Source organism: Littorina saxatilis, linkage group LG13 (assembly GCF_037325665.1).
Source record: "Littorina saxatilis isolate snail1 linkage group LG13, US_GU_Lsax_2.0, whole genome shotgun sequence".
Taxonomy (NCBI): Eukaryota; Metazoa; Mollusca; class Gastropoda; order Littorinimorpha; family Littorinidae; genus Littorina; species Littorina saxatilis.
The window spans coordinates 9924869-9943995 of record NC_090257.1 but is presented as its reverse complement, the minus strand read 5'-3'; the positions used below and the strand labels follow the sequence as shown (position 1 = coordinate 9943995).

The 19127-nt window shown below is 46.0% G+C and overlaps 1 protein-coding gene across 6 annotated transcripts in view; it reads left to right on the top strand.

Annotated features, from left to right (window-relative positions):
* LOC138983551 (serine/threonine-protein phosphatase 2A regulatory subunit B'' subunit beta-like) overlaps nt 1–19127 on the top strand; it is a 70519-nt gene that overhangs the window by 23396 nt on the left and 27996 nt on the right. For 5 of the 6 annotated variants that reach the window (XR_011461195.1, XM_070356819.1, XM_070356818.1 and 2 more), the window contains exons 1-3: nt 6881–8178; nt 12051–12512; nt 17008–17111. Coding sequence is in view for 5 of the 6 variants with exons in the window: in XM_070356819.1 (XP_070212920.1) it covers nt 7234–8178; nt 12051–12512; nt 17008–17111 (1511 nt within the window). In the remaining variant the exon portion in view is untranslated. Of the gene's footprint in view, nt 1–6880; nt 8179–12050; nt 12513–17007; nt 17112–19127 lie in introns of those variants that run through there. The other variant, XM_070356822.1, reaches the window with a different exon arrangement.

Genomic DNA, 19127 nt, shown 5'->3' with positions numbered 1-19127 from the left:
TGAAACTGGATCATGGCAACGATTCGGTCATTGCTTTGCTACGCGTTTGGAGTACTCCGTATTTTTTGTCTGTGATCATTTGTGTGTGAAGATTTTAAGATTTGTGTGTGTGACGAGGTGAAGATTTGTGTGGTGGTGAAAGAACGGTTACATGTGTGGTTAAAGTGAGATTCGAGTGTTGGAACTTCTGATTCCGTGTGTGGGTGTAAGTGCCGACATGGTGTTAGTGCCTTCGTTTTGGAGTTTGTTTACTTACATTTTCTGTGCTATGGTGTGAAGATTGGTGTGTGATGGTGTTTGGACCCGTTGTATGGTTTCGGCGAAGATGACCAACAGTGGTCCCTGCGACGTAATAAATCCAGATCCAGAAGACTGTTGGGATATTTGCTTTTGTTTGTGTGCATAAGTGCCGAGTATAATTTTACTGTCGTTTTGAGGTCGTGTGGAGTATTCTTCGCTTACTTTGTCTGTATGATGATGTGACGATTTTTGTTTGATGATGTGAAGACTTTTGTGCGATAAAGAAAGAAGGTTATATATTGTTGAGGTTTAGTTGTGGGACGTTTTGATTCAGTTTGTGTGTTTAAGTGCCGGGATGGCGTGTATGCTTTCTTTGTGAATTTGTTTTGGATTTTCTCCTGGCTGGACGTGAAAGTACACTCTAACACAGGGGGCTGGCTCGAGGCCAAGAGAAGATGAAGGTCGCTGCGGGTGAAGGGAGCGTCTCAAAATAATGATTTGTTTCAAGCCAACCTCGGAGGTCGCAAGTGATGGATATTCATAAATATATCAAAGGAAGTCCACATTTGAGAAGTCTAAAGATGAGTTTTGAAGCTAGCTTTAGCAGCCTCGTGTATAGAAAAGTTTGTGGATTTTAATGGACAAGGACTTGTTTGTTATTGTTATGCTCGTTTATAGTTTTGATTGTTAAAAAAACAAACATGTTTTACGAAGAACAGGGACATACCTTGACATTTTAGTTGCTTGGGTCGTGACTGGGCACGTACATATTGAATGCGAGATATCCGCTTCACCTGCGTTTAGAAAACTGAGTGACAAGCCAGAAATAATTCTGTCGTTTCTTTTATTGATGCCCGCCATTTGTTTTGAACGGAAATCCGCATGCATGCGTCTGCTTTGCTATTTTAATTTCCTTTTACATGCCGTTAAATTTCAATGACGGCTTGTGCTACCTTTTCAGCTGTGAAGGCGTGTGTGGATTTTCTGGTTTGTTGACAAGTCTGTTGTAGGGTAATTTACAAGGGTGGTGATTAAAAACAGGTTATCCGTCTTTCGGTTTTTGCCTTAAAACCCACAACGAAATTCAAGTCAATGTCCCTGCGATCTGTCCGTGTTCGCTTTCATTCACGTGGGGCTAGTATAGAGTTAGAAGTCAGGTTTCGTAGAAATCTAAAGTAAATGGACTCCTACTGTTTCAAAATCCGGTCGACGAACAGACTGTTGTGTTCGTTGATGTGTGTTCAAAAGCTACATGTATACGCTGATAGTGGTTGCCGTTTCAAAAGTGGTGGAAGTTTTATGAAGAACAGAAATACTTGATTCAGGTGAGGTTTCATAGCAGGTGGTGGTGTTGTTGGGGTCGGATGGGGTGGGGGGGTTGAGGTAAAAGACTGAAGGCCAGGGTGTGTGTCAGTGAAACGGTATCACGGATCAGTCAGTCTGTACTGGAGACATTCTTGACTCAATGTGTCACTTCACACTCGAGTGATCAGGCCGAGTGCAGTTTGTTCTAGCGTGACGTGTCGCAGGTTTCTTTCACTGGGAGAACTTCGATCCTATTATCCCGTTTGGTGGGGTGTGTGTTTGTGTGTGTGTGTGGTGGGGGGGGGGGGGGGGGGGCAAAGAAAAGACTTGAGTTGTGTTCGTTAGATCGTGTTCATAAACTGAAGTGATCATAGATGCAGTGTTGATCTTAAAAGGTGTTGTAGTTTTATGACAAAAATTAAGTTCAATGCGGAGATTTGAAGTAAGGCTAAGCGTGTACTTCTAAGTGTCAACATGGATGGAATAATGTGGAGAGAAAAATCATCTTTGATGGTGGAAGCCAAAGTCTATTAAATTGATTTATTTTGAAGCTGTAAGCAAAACGCCTTATGTTTAAATCAAGTTACCTTGATCTCTTGTATCAGGGATAAGAAGAAACACTTTTACATTTTGTCATATAATTTGGGAGTTGGCAAACCGTATTTCCTCCTTTTTTACCATTTTCTTTTCTCGTGTGAAGCAGTCTGTGGCATGTTACAACATCCTCAATTCAAGGCCTCCTGGTTTGGTTTGCTTGAGAGATGCGCTGTGTTTTGCTCAACACGGTGTTCGTGTAATAAAAAGTCCTGCAGCTTACTGGAGTGGCAGCTACACGTGTAGAAAGTGGGAACAGTTCCAACAGCAAAGCTCTACCACTGGCCTGGCTTAGAGGGCTGTCACACATGCGACTGAGTCGCGCGATTTACCCTGTCACACAGCCGACTCAGTCGTAGAAAACAGCTACGACAAGTCTGCGACTCAGTCTCATGCGATTCCCTCGTAGCTTTGAGGTTTAGAACATGTTCTATTTCTGCGATCCAGTCGTCGGTCAATCGCAGGGGCAGAGCCAACAGAGCGTTGCTGCGGCCTTGATGCCGTGACGTAAAATAATGGCGGACAGTGGCGTACAGCGTCTCTTCGTCGATTCAAAACTTTTTGGAAGAACAGTTTTTTACTCAGATATAAAGGAGACGTTTTAGGCATGTACAGCGGTCGGAAAACATTTATTGCAGCTGTCTGGGAACTTTATTTCTTGCAAAGGCGTAATGCTGAAAGGAATTTTTCAGAAAGGTAGAGCGACGTTCGAACATTTAGCGTCTACTCTCGCAAAGCGCGTTTGCCGTGTTCACTATGACACGTCACTTCCGCCCCGCTCGCGTGGAGTTGTCGTTCGCCAGTCGTTCGTCTATCGTTCATCGTGTGACGGGTCAATGGCCTACGATGTGATGTGCGATCGGCCAAAGATTGAATCGCAAGACTGAATCGCAACGACTGAGTCGCCTGTATGACCGAGGCTTACACCCACAGCAAATCACACTTCAGGAACCACGTGGATGACTTTTACCCTCTTATTTTAACAACAGGTGCCTGAACGTAGTGGAAGAATTGTCAGAGGTGGTTACAATGTAACAGAGCAATGTTCACATGTGGTTAGAAAGCAGTGGAAACATGTTCTCAATTGGCTTCGTTTGCATTCTATACTGAAGTGTTCCACTCACTTTTCAACACCCTTTTCCTGTCACCAGTTTTGAACACAATGTGATATAGTTCTTAATTCTACTTGCAAAAGTAGCATACATGCATGATGTTAAACAGTAGTGTTCAACACTAGTAAGGCCACACAAAAAAATAGTCTGTTTACGGTAACATAGACCAAAAAAATAGGGTCGGTAGGTCGGGATATTTTTTTTCTCCCAAAAATCATATTTGTACGTTATTTTGCCAAATGCCAAAAAAAACACAAACCCATTTTTTTTTTCCCCCCCCCCCCCCCAAATGCCCAAAAAAGTCTAGGGTCGCGCGAAAAAAATAGGGTCGGTCGGGTTACCGTAAACAGACTATTTTTTTGTTGGCCTAACAGAAAGTGAGTTCAAAAGTGCGACACTTGAGTTTAGACTTGGTTTGTGTTTACATTTAACAGATCAGCTGTGTCTGTTTTATTCGTTAACAGGTGTGTGGATTTGATAACATGAGAAGCACAGGTGGCCACATTTATGCAAAGGCACTGCTTCCATGTTATTGTCGTATTGTTCAACCTCCAGGCCCTCGAATACTGACAAAAGAAGCCAAAGCGTCAGGTGCAGATAAGGAAGATAAAGTGCAGATAAGGAAGATCAGGTGCAGATAAAGAAGATAAAGTGCAGATAAGGAAGATAAGGTGTCCGCAGTTATGCCAAAGCACTGACTGCTATTGACGACCAGGATTACGATCAAGAGGATCTTATTTCCAGTCACGCTTTTCTCTGGAAGGCAGTGACCCTTGAGTAGTAAATCCCATCTGATCCAACGGCCGGGCCGGCTTGGCCGAATCGGATAGCGGTGATAAAGGACACTCTAGCTCAGTGAGTTGTTCCTAACTTGACCCCTGGCTGGTGTAGGCTTGACCTCCTGTTCACCGACCCCCGTACACATGCATTATACACATAGATATTCATAGATGCTGAGAGGGGTTAATGCCGCTAATGAAAAAGTGGACACAATCTCAACAGCTTAGGACGTGACTGTCTTGCCTGGGTGAGGGTGTAACGAAGAGAAAGGTTGTAAACTGAAACGGAAAGATCTCTCTCTCTCTCTCTCTCTCTCTCTCTCTCTCTCTCTCTCTCTCTCTCTCTCTCTCTCTCTCTCTCTCTCTCTCTCTCTCTCTCTCTCTCTCTCTCTCTCTCTCTCTCTCACGCCTTTATTAGCTCTGAATATAGTTGACGTGACGCAGGGTAAAGGTGGCAGTTTGAACATATACTTTAACCGAGGTGTTATTTAGTTTTAGCCTTAGTTTTGGTGAGTTTCTGTCTGAATCCAGATTGTTGACGTTGGTGGTTGTGTAAAACAGAAAAATACACAGTGATTGTACGTGACTGTGTAACTTATTATAGACACAAGGTTTTGTTTGGTGTGGAATCTTCCCCAAAAAGGCACGGAACTACATTCTATATGGATGTACCTGAAGCCTGGGTTTAGGCAAATGTCCGGGCACTAATTTACTATGTATTCGAAGGTCTGAATCTTGTGTCAGTCGTAGTTTCGGACCTTTACTGCAACTATGACAGTCTCAGGCTTGGCCGGTCCCACACAGGTTGAAGAAACTTTGAAAAAGCAACCCAGTCTGCTAATGATCAGTATTAAGTTCATGCGTAATACCCACCTGTTTTAATTGCCTTTCGGGCGTAAGAAATGAGAAGTCTAAGCCTTGACTTCATTAGCCAACACCTGATGAGCGATGATTACCGTTTCTTGTGTTAAGTTGACAGTTGATGGATTGGAAAGTCGGTGAGATTTTCACGGCGACGGACTGTTTTCTTGCGGGAGGGGTTTTGTTTTCGTTCTGGGCCTACTTTCATCATGGTAGACACATACAGACTGAGGTGTTGAAAGGTGCCCACTGTTTAATGTAGGTAATGAATTCCGAGGCGAAGGGAACTCGCGTCAAGACAGTTAGTTAGCTGTTGACAGAATCGTGGTCAGGTAGACGGACTTTAATTATTTCCTGAGGCCGTGTTTCTTACCACAGATTGTGTTCTCTTATATAAGTTTAAGGCAATGTAGATGTCCAAGTGTCATCTTAGTATGTCTGTCACGGCCATGAAGGTGAATTACAGTTGTGTTGCAGCCAGTGGGACCATGAAGCCAAAGACACCACAGATAATGGCGATTGCTTGTTGAAGTCACTGGTTTATCGTATTCCACGACGTGCCAGGGGAATGGTTCCGCAGGACTCTCGTTGTCTGTTGGTTGTGTCCTGGGCGCTTTGCTTTCATTGTTCGTGTTGATCAAAAGTGTAAAGGTGATCTATTGTTCTCTTCAATAACTAAAGCACATTTTGTTCGAATTACGGACGTCACAGGACCGGTCTAGTTGTTCTCATCGATGTTGTAGTATGTCGTGTAACGGGGCTTGGTAAAATAAGTGAATATTGTAGGTCTGCATTGTGGACGGTTCTGTGTTTCAAAGCCAGTTTGAAGTCAAGGAGTTGGCGATTGTTCTGTTGCCATCGTGTGTTAGTGGTCGACGTTGTGCTGTGAACATTGTTGTCGGTCAAAGTGTTAGATGGGGAGGTGAGGTCTGCTAGCGGCTAGCATCGGCATTGGCAAATTGAGAGGGGCCCATAGTTGACTACGGTGGAACCGCCCTTTTAAGACCTCCAAAAATCTGGTCTTAAAACGGGGGGTAATTGTGCAGAGGTTATGAACAGAAAGTCAGAAAACAAGGTCTTAAAAAGGAGGGAGTCTTAAAACGGGGGGTAATTGTGCAGAGGTTATGAACAGAAAGTCAGAAAACAAGGTCTTAAAAAGGAGGGAGTCTTAAAACGGGGGGTAATTGTGCAGAGGTTATGAACAGAAAGTCAGAAAACAAGGTCTTAAAAAGGAGGGAGTCTTAAAACGGGGGGTAATTGTGCAGAGGTTATGAACAGAAAGTCAGAAAACAAGGTCTTAAAAAGGAGGGAGTCTTAAATTGGGGGGGGGGGGGGGGGGGGTTCGACTGTACTACATTAGTTTTGTCTGGGAGTGTGTTTTGATAAACGGTCCGTGTTGATGTTCGGTGAATAATTGAAGTGTTCTCTTGTCCTTCATCGGTGGAGGGTTGGGGAACAATTGTGAGTGGGTTGTTTTTTTCCCCCTCTCCGTGGATTACATTTTCTTCTCTGCTTATCCCAACACAGCATGGCGTTTATGTGGGAGAAGCTGGTTAAGGTTGGTTCAAGGTTTCTCACTCTCTGACTCTCGCGGACGTAGCGAGGACAGCGATGGATGCACAGAAACGATCATGACCTGACGCAAGCTGTCAATAACTCTACTGGGATGGTGTGTCTCTAAGAACCTGAAGACAGATGTGGTGAGCATTCTGAGACGGGTGGTGTTGGTGTGTCTCTAAGAACCTGAAGACAGATGTGGTGAGCATTCTGAGACGGGTGGTGTTGGTGTGTCCGAGAGAGAACTTTTCAAGACACACGTGCACGTATTTCTTAGACAGGTTGTGTTCCAACTGGATGGCTTGCTTGGGAAAGTGTTCAGGGATTCTCAAATGTGCAGATTGAGTCGGATGGTTCAAACTGGATGGTTTTAAGTGTAAAACTGTGCAAGGATTTAGATCTATTTCTCAGTGGCAAATTGAATGTGTATAGCAGTACCGCACTACTTAAACTCTCCACTACTGAAACTCTCCTTTACAAACATATCCACGTCTGAAACTCTCCACTACTACTTAAAGTACCCACTGCTACCTCACCTGTGTCCTCAACACACAGTGGAGAAACTCCGACTAAGAAGAGTGAAGGTGCGAATGGAGAACAGGAAACACAAAGTGGAGCACTGCAGAGGAGAACCCAGTTCGTGAACCATTCCCATAGAGACAGAGAATGTCACAACAGTCTTGGGAGCAACACAACCAACCAGCTGACCCCTCCAACTGATCAAACCAGCCTTGGTCAGTTGTCTCTCTCCGCCGTCTGTCTCGACACAGACGGGGTTGACTATTATGCAGAAGAAGTATGCATGCGTGCGCTACATGCACACCCGTGTCACCATCTACCACCCGGCCAAGGTCGACCTGCGCTATTCCAAGGCCTTGCACAGCTGCGGCTCGTGCAAGTTCCTGCGCGTGGGTCTGCCCTGCTCGGCCATCCACTATGGCGTGTGCCAGGCCGTCACCTTCCCTGTCGGCACCAACAACGCTTCGTCGCCAATGTCGCCCGCCGCCATGCCCAAACCGGTATCGGTACACGTGCCCAAGTCGACACAACCACACATGCCCAACTCAATATTGGTACACGTACCCAAGTCGGTACAACCACACAGGACCAACTCGGTATCGGTACAGATACCCAGGTCGGCACCGTCATACATGCCCAACTCGGTATCGGTACACGTACCCAGGTCGACACAGACAATAATGCCCAACTCGATATCGGTACAAACATCCAAATCGGGACAGCCACCCATACCGATACCGGTTGTGTCCATGACGAAGAAACCTTCTCCCGTGGTGGTTGTGGTGAGCAACAGTGGGGGCCCGGCACGGACTAACGTCAGTCACATCACGGCCCCGTCATCCCAGCAATATCAACAGCAGCAGCAGAACAGCGGTGCAGTGGTGACTATCGGACACACGACTATCGGACACACGCCGGTCCACAATGTCCGAATCGGACCAGCCGAGCAGCAGACGACGAGTGTCCGAAACGTGGGACCCATGACGCAGGTGATTGTGCGGACCGGACCGGACGGGGGCGTGGTCAGTCTGCCTCGAGCCGCCGGGGTGACCAGGCCGGTGGGCAATCGGACGCCTGTCCGAGTGGTGGCGGCAGGTGGTCCGAGCAGTAAACCGGCCACGGTGACCAGTCCCGGACTCAACTTCTCCTTCTCGGCGGGCGAGGACGAGGTGTACCCGGCGTTCCCCGTGTCACCGGAAGACAAGATACAGGTATGGGGCATCTGATGGAGCATGGTGTTCCTTGGGTTTGGCTGGTTAGGCCATGCACTAACAACGTCCAGCATGCTTGCCAAGAAAACCCTCTACTTTTTGTGATAGATTATAGATATAGTACCCACGATTTGTGCGTGGAATGGAACGATTTGTACCAGCATGATCCTGAGTCGTGGACAACTTTTTGTGTGTGCTGGGAAATGTCCTAGAAATAGACTAGTAATTTTAACCTAACACTGCTGCATGCTACCTCCCTGAACCTTGTCACACAGTCATCGCCAAATAACGTTGCTTGAAATCTTTATAGAAATGCCCTGCCAGAACAGTTGTTAGCAGACCTTATTTGAGGTTTTCCAGCAATGTGAACTTTTCACGCTCCTACGTGTTTTGAGTGGATACATTCAAAATAGTGCACTTTTACGGACGGACACACACAACACGACACGACACGACACGCACCATATTTCTTTCATCATCATCTTACAGTACTCAGACAATCTGTTTCGATCAGGCCGGGTAGAAAAAAAGGAGGGGAGGGAGACCAGAAGTGGAGATAGGGTTTCACTGTTCACATGCCGGTTGGTTCACATGTGTTGGACGTGCACAGAGTGTGTTGCCATGTGTTTTGGGAATGTCTTTGAGCTTTGAATCATGCATGCACGTTTCCGCTTGAAGTTTGAGTATAGAGGAAAAAAGGGGGTGGGGGGGTGGGGGGGGGGGTGTTGAAAATGTTGCTATGCAAAATGTGTGCTGGTTTTTGTGCCAGTGCTCGTTTTGAGGCTTTATGTTATAACCTTCACAGCTTGTGATTGATTGCGTCATGGTTACTAACTGTATGGATATGTTCTCCCCTCTCTCTCTCTCTCTCTCTCTCTCTCTCTCTCTCTCTCTCTCTCTCTCTCTCTCTCTCACACACACACACACTCACCACACACACACACACACACACACATACGAGAGAGAGAGAGAGAGAGCGAGAGAGCAGAAGTGTGTGGTTGTGTGTGTGTGTGTGTGTGTTATAGAGAGTGAGAGAGCGGGAAAGGAGAAGAGGGGAGATGGATATGAGAGTTGGATGGATGGGTTTGAAGGGGAGGGAGGGGGGGGGGGGAAGAGGTACAAGATGCTTTATGGTGAAATGTGAGAGTCCAGAAGTGGAGCTGTCGACAGCTGAGCAGGAAGTAAGGGCTGGGAGGGAAGAAAACTATCCGCCCCCCACCATGCTAATCCTCGGAACTCTTTGATGCCCGTAGCTGCACCCCTTCCACACGCATTCCCTAGTATCTGACAGGAGGGGGGGGGGGGGGGGGGGCTTGCAGAGAAAGGGAGAGAGGATATTGCTGCCCTCTATACTGGAGAAATTCCTTTTTTTTCTTGAAAAGAGGGAGGGGAGTGGGTGGAGAGCAAAGATATCTTTGGAGAAAGTGTGTGTGTTTGTGTGTGTGTGTGTGTGTGTGTGTGTTCATACAGGTGCTAAAGGGAGACTTCTTAAAATACTGTATTTTTGAGACCAAAGTGCTCTCTAATTACAAGCACATCGTTAATTTGGTATTAATTTTGTTTTCCTCAGTGGTTATTCATATTAGCAGACAATGAACATGTTCTTCTCTGCAACACTCAGATGCAACCATATTTCTCATTTAAATTGCTTTACTGCATGGTTTGGGGAATAGAAAAATCAAGGTAACCTTCAACAACAGGGTCCCAGATTCAAGGAAGCTGTTGCAAGGTGCATGTGTACCAAACTTTACAGACAGAGGGAATTGTGTTGTATACTGTTGAATCTGAGGCAAAATCGAGGATGAAAAGCTATACTTTTGACTTCGAAATTTGATTAATTTCCTTATTAACATGTTCAGGGTACATAACCAAATGGCGGACAGAGTTGAATTGGGACAGTAGGCTTGAATTTTACCCCCTTGAACATGTAAACTTTGGGAAATTAGTGGAATTAAAAATAAACCGCTTTTCAGTACGATATACCTCAGTTTTCTAATAAGTGCCACAATTTTCTCTGTCCACAATGAATGGTGCCTTGCAATAATTTCTTGAACTCCGGACAATATTATTTAACATTACCAGAAAAAAAAATGCACGTACTGCATCAATGTTCACAAATAACTCTGTTGGGTTTGTATGAGTTGTGAATGATTGAATGCTCTTGCTTTTATTGAGTCAAACTTTCCCACGTGACATTATAGGACAGTCACTAAGGGAGGGATGTGTCTGAAACACACGTGGATAAGGAGCACATGTAGAAAGTTTGCCTCAATAAAAGCAAGAGTATTCACTCTTTCACAACCCATACAAAGCCGACAGAGTTATTTCCGGAGATTGCCTATTGCATGTCACCTGGTCAATCTTCAAACGCTACACAGCATCCCTTTGTTACAAACTATTCCCTGTGCCTGTGGCTTTCTACCCTACCTGTTGATGCCCAGGCTGTTTATTAACTCTTGTAATTACCTCCCTTGTTTTTTCCAGCTCTTGTGTTATCCCCCTTGAGCTGATTTTGTTGTGTGTGTTTGAAGAATATTTGTCAGACTTCAGAAAGATTTGTTGCACAATGGTGAACGTAGCAGCAGTGTTGCTCAAATCATGAAGTGTGGTATGCTTTGAAGGTGCTGTTAGGAATGACATTTTATGTTTCTCCTTTGCTTGTACATTTGCAGAACTCAGTGTAACAATAAGGCTGTGTTTGATGTTATTGAAAAGAGCTGAGTATGGTTATATATATATAAAAAGTGAGGACAAAATAATATAAAAGCATGTGCAACACACATGCATGGATGCACACACACACACGCACACACACACACACACACACACATTCACACACACACACACACATTCACACACACATTCACACACACACATACAATCACACACATTCACACACACACACACACACACACACACACACACACACACACACACACACACACACGCGTGCGCGTGTGCACGCACGCGCGCGCACACACAGCACAGCTACTAGACTGACACATATTAGCCTGTACAGTAGTGATTTTTCATGCTCTCACAAACCCTTTCCTTTTGTACTGGAAGCTTTTAAGGGTTGTGGGGCCCGGAAAGACTAAACAAAAATCCCCAAAGCTTCAGGAAGAGCCGCTTTAACACAAAATTGAAGCTGGCTTTTGGGGAGGTTCTGGGGTTTTAATGCCTGTGACTCTGACAGGGAGGGGTGGATGTATTGTGTAGAGCTAGGAATAGTTGTGTACACGTTTAGGGAGTCTATTTACGTGTCTGTGTTGCTGCACTGTGTGTGTGTGTGTGTGTGTGTAGCGCCTGCATTCATAAGTGTGAGCTGTGCTGGCAAGCTCATCTATCCCTGTGATACTGTGGCGTTTTGTTTTTTGAGTGTTTCAATAGAACACACACATGGGGAGGCTTTGCCTGCAAGTGCAAGCACTTTTTGACAGACATGACATTGTGCGTTTTCATGGATCTTTTTATTTCCTTCTTTCTCATGTTTAATTCTTATTCAATTTTTTTGGGTTTTGTTTTGCTTCTTTTATCTTAACTTCCATCCATCATTCCTTTGTCGCTATCTTTCTTGGAGCAGTTTTTCTTTCTTTCTTTTGTTTTTGTTGCTGTTTATGACAATGGTTCCATGCTATCTTTTTGTTTGAGGATATTCCATCTATCTTTAGTCATCTTGTTCTTTGATTGTTTCACATTGTTTACTGCAGGGCCTTTCTTCAGTGTTAATGTTATTCTGTTGAAAGAGTACACCGGTGAATACAGCTTGCCAGCATGAATTCACTTGCAGCCCCTTCAGTATCTTTCATTAGCTTCTAAGAACACTTTTCCAAAATGAATAAAAAACTAACCACCTTCCATCTGTGTTGCAGTTAGCCGTTCCCAATGGCAACCAGAAAGACTTGCATCATGGTGTGCTGCGAGAGAAGGAGCCCCAGCCCTTCGACAAGGACGTCTCCCACGGTGACCACCTGCGCCTCAAAGACTCCCCCGCCGCTTTCAAGGACAGCAAGTCCGGCGCCAGAACCACCACCCCCACCACCACCACCACCTCAGCCACCATCACGCTGTCACCACCATCATCGTCATCTTCCACGACCATCCCGACGCTCTCGCGGCAAGAAGACAAGGAGAACAAGCCCAAGACGCGCGACCTCCCCCTTCCCAGAATGCCGCTGAAGGTGCGCAGCGAGGACATTCCCCCGTTCCACTTTCCCCTGGGCAAGCCGGAGAGTGACATGGACGTGGACGCCATCGTGGAGAAAGCCACCGCCGAGTTCGCCAAGCTGGAGGGGGGAAAGGCCTACAAACAGCAGATTGGTCACATCGCCAAGGTTGGTTTGCTGGCTTTTCATTTTTTCCGTTCTGCAGCGGAACGTCCATTTTAAGAGACTTTGAATTTTGCTTGGGTGTACATGCGCAGAGGAATAAGGCACTTTGATAAGGCACTTGCAGGTCTGCACATCAAGTTGACTTTGAAGATCAGAACAATCTCCACCCTTAACCCACCGGGCGCAGCTAGGTTTCAAACCCAAACCTTCTGCATAACAGGACATTAATGTCTTAACCACTAGGCTATCGTGCTTGTCCTTTTTTCAAGGTACAGAAACAAGGTTAAAATGTAACAGGTGCCTGGGTGTGTGCAGCTTTTTGAGAGGGAACCCTGCTTTCCTGACCACAGTACCATCTAACACCTTCATTCCTCATCTACCGTATTTGACGGATTACAAGACGCACCGTTTTATAAGCCGCACCCCCGACTTTAAAAAAAAAAATTGGGACGAGCCACGTATAGGCCGCGTCACTATATTAGCCGCCATCGAAAAAAATATAATCAGATCGTGTCAATCAATCAAAACAACCAGGCAAACGAAAGTACGGTATTTGGCGAAATTGGCTCCGAGAATAAACAAGTAAAAACAAAGAAGAAAAGTGAAAAAGTTTGAAGAAAAATATCACACACACAATTTGTAACCAACACACACATGTAGTCCCGCCCGGAATAAGCTTTTTTGTGATGATTTACGACTTTTGCGCACATTTCAAGCAGACGAAAACACAACGTGGCGGCTCTCGCTCCTCCAACTATCGCGAGACACAAAAAAACGAAATCTCGCACGCGCGAGATCCTGATACATCCGGTGTTTCTCTGTACGCTATCTTGTCACGACGACTTGTTGACAAACGAAGATTCGCGAAAGAAAGAGAAAAGCGCCGAGTCTTGAGTAGAGAGCTAATAAAGTATCGGTAATCGCTAATCGAGCAAAATGAAAATCCGCGGCGACTTCCATTAGGTGAATGCTATTCAAGTTTAGGTAACGTTTTAGCTGCATCTTTTTATAAGCCGCAATGCGATTTTTTTTTTTTTAAAGTCGCGGCTTGTAGTCCGTCAAATACGGTAACTATATATACAGTGGAAACTCCTTTCTAATACCTCCAAAAATCTGGGTAAATCAGGTCTTAAAAAGGAGGGAGTCTTAAAATGGGGTTAAATTTACAAAAGTTATGAAAAGAAAGTCTTATTAGGGAGGGAGTCTTAGATTGGGGGTTCTTTTGTATTGTTCCATCTTACTTTGCAATTAAGTTAGTATGGACTGTTCAAAGAGTTATGAACAGCACAAATGGGAAGATTTTTCAGCTTTGAAACATACCAACATTGTTTTAATTACAGCAGATCGTGTCTATGACGACCGCCTAAGGGACGGATCAAAAGTTGTTGTAGATAGATAGTAAAGGGGAATTGTATAGAAGAAACAACTTATCCAGATCCTTTTTGCAGTCTTTTGGGGCAGGAGGTCCATTTAATCAAGCAGGTGGTCGCAAGAGCAGGTTCTACTGTGAGGCGCTTAGAACTTCTTCTTCTTCAGCGTTCCAGAATTGTCTGGTTACGTGTGAGCTCGTTGGCCCATTTGGGTTCCCCACACTATACTCTGAGAGCATAGTCAGCTCACTCCGCTTTCGTTGAGTAGGCATGCTGGGTATTTTCATGTTTCCATAACCCACCGAACTGCGACATGGATTACAGGATCTTTTCCGTGCGCACTTGGTCTTGTGCTTGCGTGTACACACAAAGGGGGTTAAGTCACTAGCAGGTCTGCACATAAGTTGACCTGGGAGATCGGAAAAATCTCCACTCTTAACCCACCAGGCGGCAGCGACCGAGATTCGAACTCACAACCTTCCGATTTGGAGGCCGACGTCTTGCCACCACGCCACTGCACCCGTCGCTTAGAACTGTTTTAAGATTTGCGCCATATAAATATCCTCATAATTATTATTATTACTAAGATTAAAAGTGCTGTCCCATGACTTAGTGAAAACAGTATTCCAACCAGATGAAATAAAAGTTCAATGTTTCATACAGAACTCTTCTCAATCATAACGTGGGGTGTCTTGTTTGTAGAACACCCAGTAGTTTTTCCATCCGGTTTTTTGACTGAGCGAATTGTTTCCGTGGTGTGTCCCCCCCCCCCCCCCCCCCAGAAATAGTTACCCTTTCATATCCATCTTTTCCCAGCAAGACAATGTTCTCCGCCTGTATCCTCTTCCTGAAATACAGCGGCATCAGCGTCTACAGTTCTGGCTCTGGGACTGTGAGAAGCCAGGTTGGCCAAAAGTTGGCAACACCTGTTTTGTCACTAATCACCCTGTACTTCTGTTTGGCTCCATGCCAAAGGGCCTCCTTTACCCCTCACTTCTTCTGCCTGGCTTGTTCTGGCTCGCTTGTGGATCTAGATTCTATGGCTATCAGCTTTGGAGGCTTTGTGTGTGAGTGTGTGTGTGTGTGTGCGTGGGTGTGTGCGTCCATGCGTGCGTGTGTGTGTGTGTGTGTGTGTCTCTCTCTCTCTCTCTCTCTCTCTCTCTCTCTCTCTCTCTCTCTCTCTCTCTCTCTCTCTCCCCCCCCCAACCCCTCCCAACCCCTCTCTCTCACTCCCCTACCCCCTCTCTCTCTCCCTCTCGATCTCTCTCTTCCTCTTCCACCCGCCCCTCTCTCTCTCTCTCTCTCTCTCTCTCTCTCTCTCTCTCTCCCTCTCTCTCTCTCTCTCTCTCTCTCTCTCTCTCTTCCAACCCCTCTCTCTCACTCCCCCTCTCGATCTCTCTTCCTCTTCCACCCTCCCTCTCCCCATGTCTCTCCCTCCACCTTCCTCTCCTCATGTCTCTCTCTCCCCCTCTCGATCTCTCTTCCTCTTCCACCCTCCCTCTCCCCATGTCTCTCCCTCCACCTTCCTCTCCTCATGTCTCTCTCTCCCCCTCTCGATCTCTCTTCCTCTTCCACCCTCCCTCTCCCCATGTCTCTCCCTCCCCCTTCCTCTCCTCATGTCTCTCACTCCCCCTCTCGATCTCTCTCTTCCTCTTCCACCCTCCCTCTCCCCATGTCTCTCCCTCCCCCTTCCTCTCCTCATGTCTCTCACTCCCCCTCTCGATCTCTCTCTTCCTCTTCCACCCTCCCTCTCCCCATGTCCCTCCCTCCCCCTTCCTCTCCTCATGTCTCTCACTCCCCCTCTCGATCTCTCTCTTCCTCTTCCACCCTCCCTCTCCCCATGTCTCTCCCTCCCCCTTCCTCTCCTCATGTCTCTCTCTCCCCCTCTCGATCTCTCTCTTCCTCTTCCACCCTCCCTCTCCCCGTGTCCCTCCCTCCCCCTTCCTCTCCTCATGTCTCTCACTCCCCCTCTCGATCTCTCTCTTCCTCTTCCACCCTCCCTCTCCCCGTGTCCCTCCCTCCCCCTTCCTCTCCTCATGTCTCTCACTCCCCCTCTCGATTTCTCTCTTCCTCTTCCACCCTCCCTCTCCCCATGTCCCTCCCTCTCCCTTCCTCTCCTCATGTCTCTCTCTCCCCCTCTCGTTCATAAGTCTTGATGGGTTTCTGTCTCCTGATCCTGGAAATGTGCCCATTGGCAACTAGGCAATTTTTTTCCCCCAGCCTTGAACTTACAATGTTATTGTTTACTTTTGGCTGTGAGGAGTGTTGTTAATACATGTACTGCCAGTGTTTCTATGATGTGTACTTAGGAGCGGTTAAGAGCCGAAGAAAGTGTGTGTTGTGTGTGCGTGCTTGTGCTTGTGTGTGTGTGTGTGTGTGTGTGTGTGTGTGTGTGTGTGTGTGTGTGTGTGTGTGTTCTGAATGTGTATGTGTGCGCCTGCCAGTTGGCCTGTTTGTCTGTGCCTATGTTTGATATGTTTGTAGCCTTGTAGTCAATTTTCCCCCACTGTGAGAAAGTTTGACAATTGTGCCAAAATCGCGACACATTTTATGAAAATAAAATTCAAATAAGTTTTGTGGACCGCGAATGCCAAATGACATCCCAATGAAGCTGTGCTTGTGTTTGTGCTGTGATTGCATTAGAAGAATGCTTCAGATTATTGATAATAATGATAATAATGATAATAATAATGAGAGCTTTTATAGTGTGAACCACAGTAAACTATGCTCTCTGCGCTTTACATATTATTACTATGAATAAAACCGGCACGGTTGGCCTAGTGGTAAGGCGTCCGCCCCGTGATCGGGAGGTTGTGGGTTCGAACCCCGGCCGGGTCATACCTAAGACTTTAAAATTGGCAATCTAGTGGCTGCTCCGCCTGGCGTCTGGCATTAAGGGGTTAGTGCTAGGACTGGTTGGTCCGGTGTCAGAATAATGTGACTGGGTGAAACATGAAGCCTGTGCTGCGACTTCTGTCTTGTGTGTGGCGCACGTTATATGTCAAAGCAGCACCGCCCTGATATGGCCCTTCGTGGTCGGCTGGGCGTTAAGCAAACAAACAAACAAACTATGAATAAAACCATACTTACACTGATAAAATGATTACATTTTCAATGTTGTGTTCCAGACGTGTGGGTTTGCGATCTACTGGAAGATGTTGGTGTTCCGGGCGGCAGGGGGAGAGAAGCAAGGGTTCGTCACGCTCCAATCTTTCACCGCCATGCTGAAAAAGTGAGTGGGGGACATTCACCATACGCATGTACTTTTTGACTGGCTTCAGGTATCACTGAGTGGGGCACATTCACCATATGCATGTACGTTTTGACTGGCCTCAGGTATCACTGAGTCATTGTAATGAATAGTGGTTGGAAGCAGTTTGCTGATGATTCATTTTGGGGTTGTTGTATTTGTTAGTTGTTCTACAATGAAAGGCACACGTAATATATCCCGCAGTGGGGCACTGCGGTTATGAAATTAAAGGCCCCTCCTGTTTTTGGAACCGCAGGAGCTTTCTAGTTTGCTGTTAGGTAGATTTTTGGTTCCTCTTTCCTGTCATGCTCTCTTTTTCTTCATGAATTCTTTTCTTTTTTCTGCCTTCTTGCTCATTCACCTGTATTTTTTCCAAAAATCTCTTCTCTTGCCGCTTGTCTCGCGATTCATGTATAGTTCAATCTGTTAGTGTTCTGATGTAAGTCCAGCAGTAGATAAGTTAAGCCTATTTTAACATACTGGAAACTGGTAATCTTCCAGTAGGTATTAATTTAGTTTTACTAAAGCCTGCTGGGACACAAGTAATGGGTTAGTGCATTTGTAAACAGGAATCGCTTGACAAGTGGCCCCCTTCATCCCCCCCTTCCTCGTCCTGATATGGCTCTGCGTAGTCGGCTGGACGTTAAGCAACAAATAAACAAACAAACAAACAAACACGTAATATAGACCTTCCCGTATTGTCTTTCCCGCACACACACTCATGTTCCTTATCTAAGTTCTGCTCAGGCTTGTATATGGAATTTGGGTGGCCGAGTGGTAACGCACTTGGGCTCGGAAGCGAGAGGTTGCGAGTTCGACCCTGGGTCAGGGCGTTAGCAATTTTCTCCCCCCTTTCCTAACCTAGGTGGTGGGTTCAAGTGCTAGTCTTTCGGATGAGACGAAAAACCGAGGTTCCTTCGTGTACACTACATTGGGGTGTGCACGTTAAAGATCCCACGATTGACAAAAGGGTCCTTCCTGGCAAAATTGTATAGGCATAGATAATGTCCACCAAAATATCCGTGTGACTTAGAATAATAGGCCGTGAAAAGTAGGATATGCGCCGAAATGGCTGCGATCTGCTGGCCGATGTGAATGCGTGATGTATTGTGTAAAAAAAATTATTCCATCTCACACGGCATAAATAAATCCCTGCGCCTTGAATATGTGCGCGATATAAATTGCATGAAAAAAAAAATATTTAAATTAAAATTCCCTGCGCTTAGAACTGTACCCACGGAATACGCGCGATATAAGCCTCATATTGATTGATTGAAGAACATCCTTTTATTTGGACACATACCCACAATCAACAGGCCGGCGGTATTCTGTGCACTGCAGTGGCATTTTTCCCTGATTTAATTTCCGAGATTAACACAGGTGCTTCTAACACAATGGGCGGTTCTGGTGAGGTTATGCTCCCTCTTTCTTTCGGCTGGTAACTGGCGCCACCTCGCGGCAAGATCACACGAGAAAGGAAAAAAAACTTGCATTGGTCCCAAATAGCATATATCGGTTTGGTAACAGTTTGTTTGTATTGTAAGTCGTGCATTTTATACGGTAAGCAGACAATGGTCGGTTCTGGTGAGTTTATGCCCCTTCTTTCTTTCGGCTGGTAACTGGTGCCACCTCGCGGCAAGATCACAGGAGTTGTCACCCCAGCAGGTCTGCCTACCGTTACGGAATTTCCGTATTTGTCCCGGAAATCAATAAATTTTATCAAGTGTTCCGGAAAATACGGATGTTCGAAATGCGTCCCGGAAACTCAAAAAAATTCCAAACACGCTCACAACAGTGTGAGCGAGAGAGATTGCCTTCAGCTACAAGGTACTGCCCTGCCTTTGATCTGGCCGCACACACAGATTTCCACTCTGTTAAACTCGGTCACTGACCCCACTAGGTACTGCCCTGCCTTTGATCTGGCCGCACACACAGATTTCCACTCTGTTAAACTCGGTCACTGACCGGTCACTGACCCCGATGCAGGAAGTGTTTCCT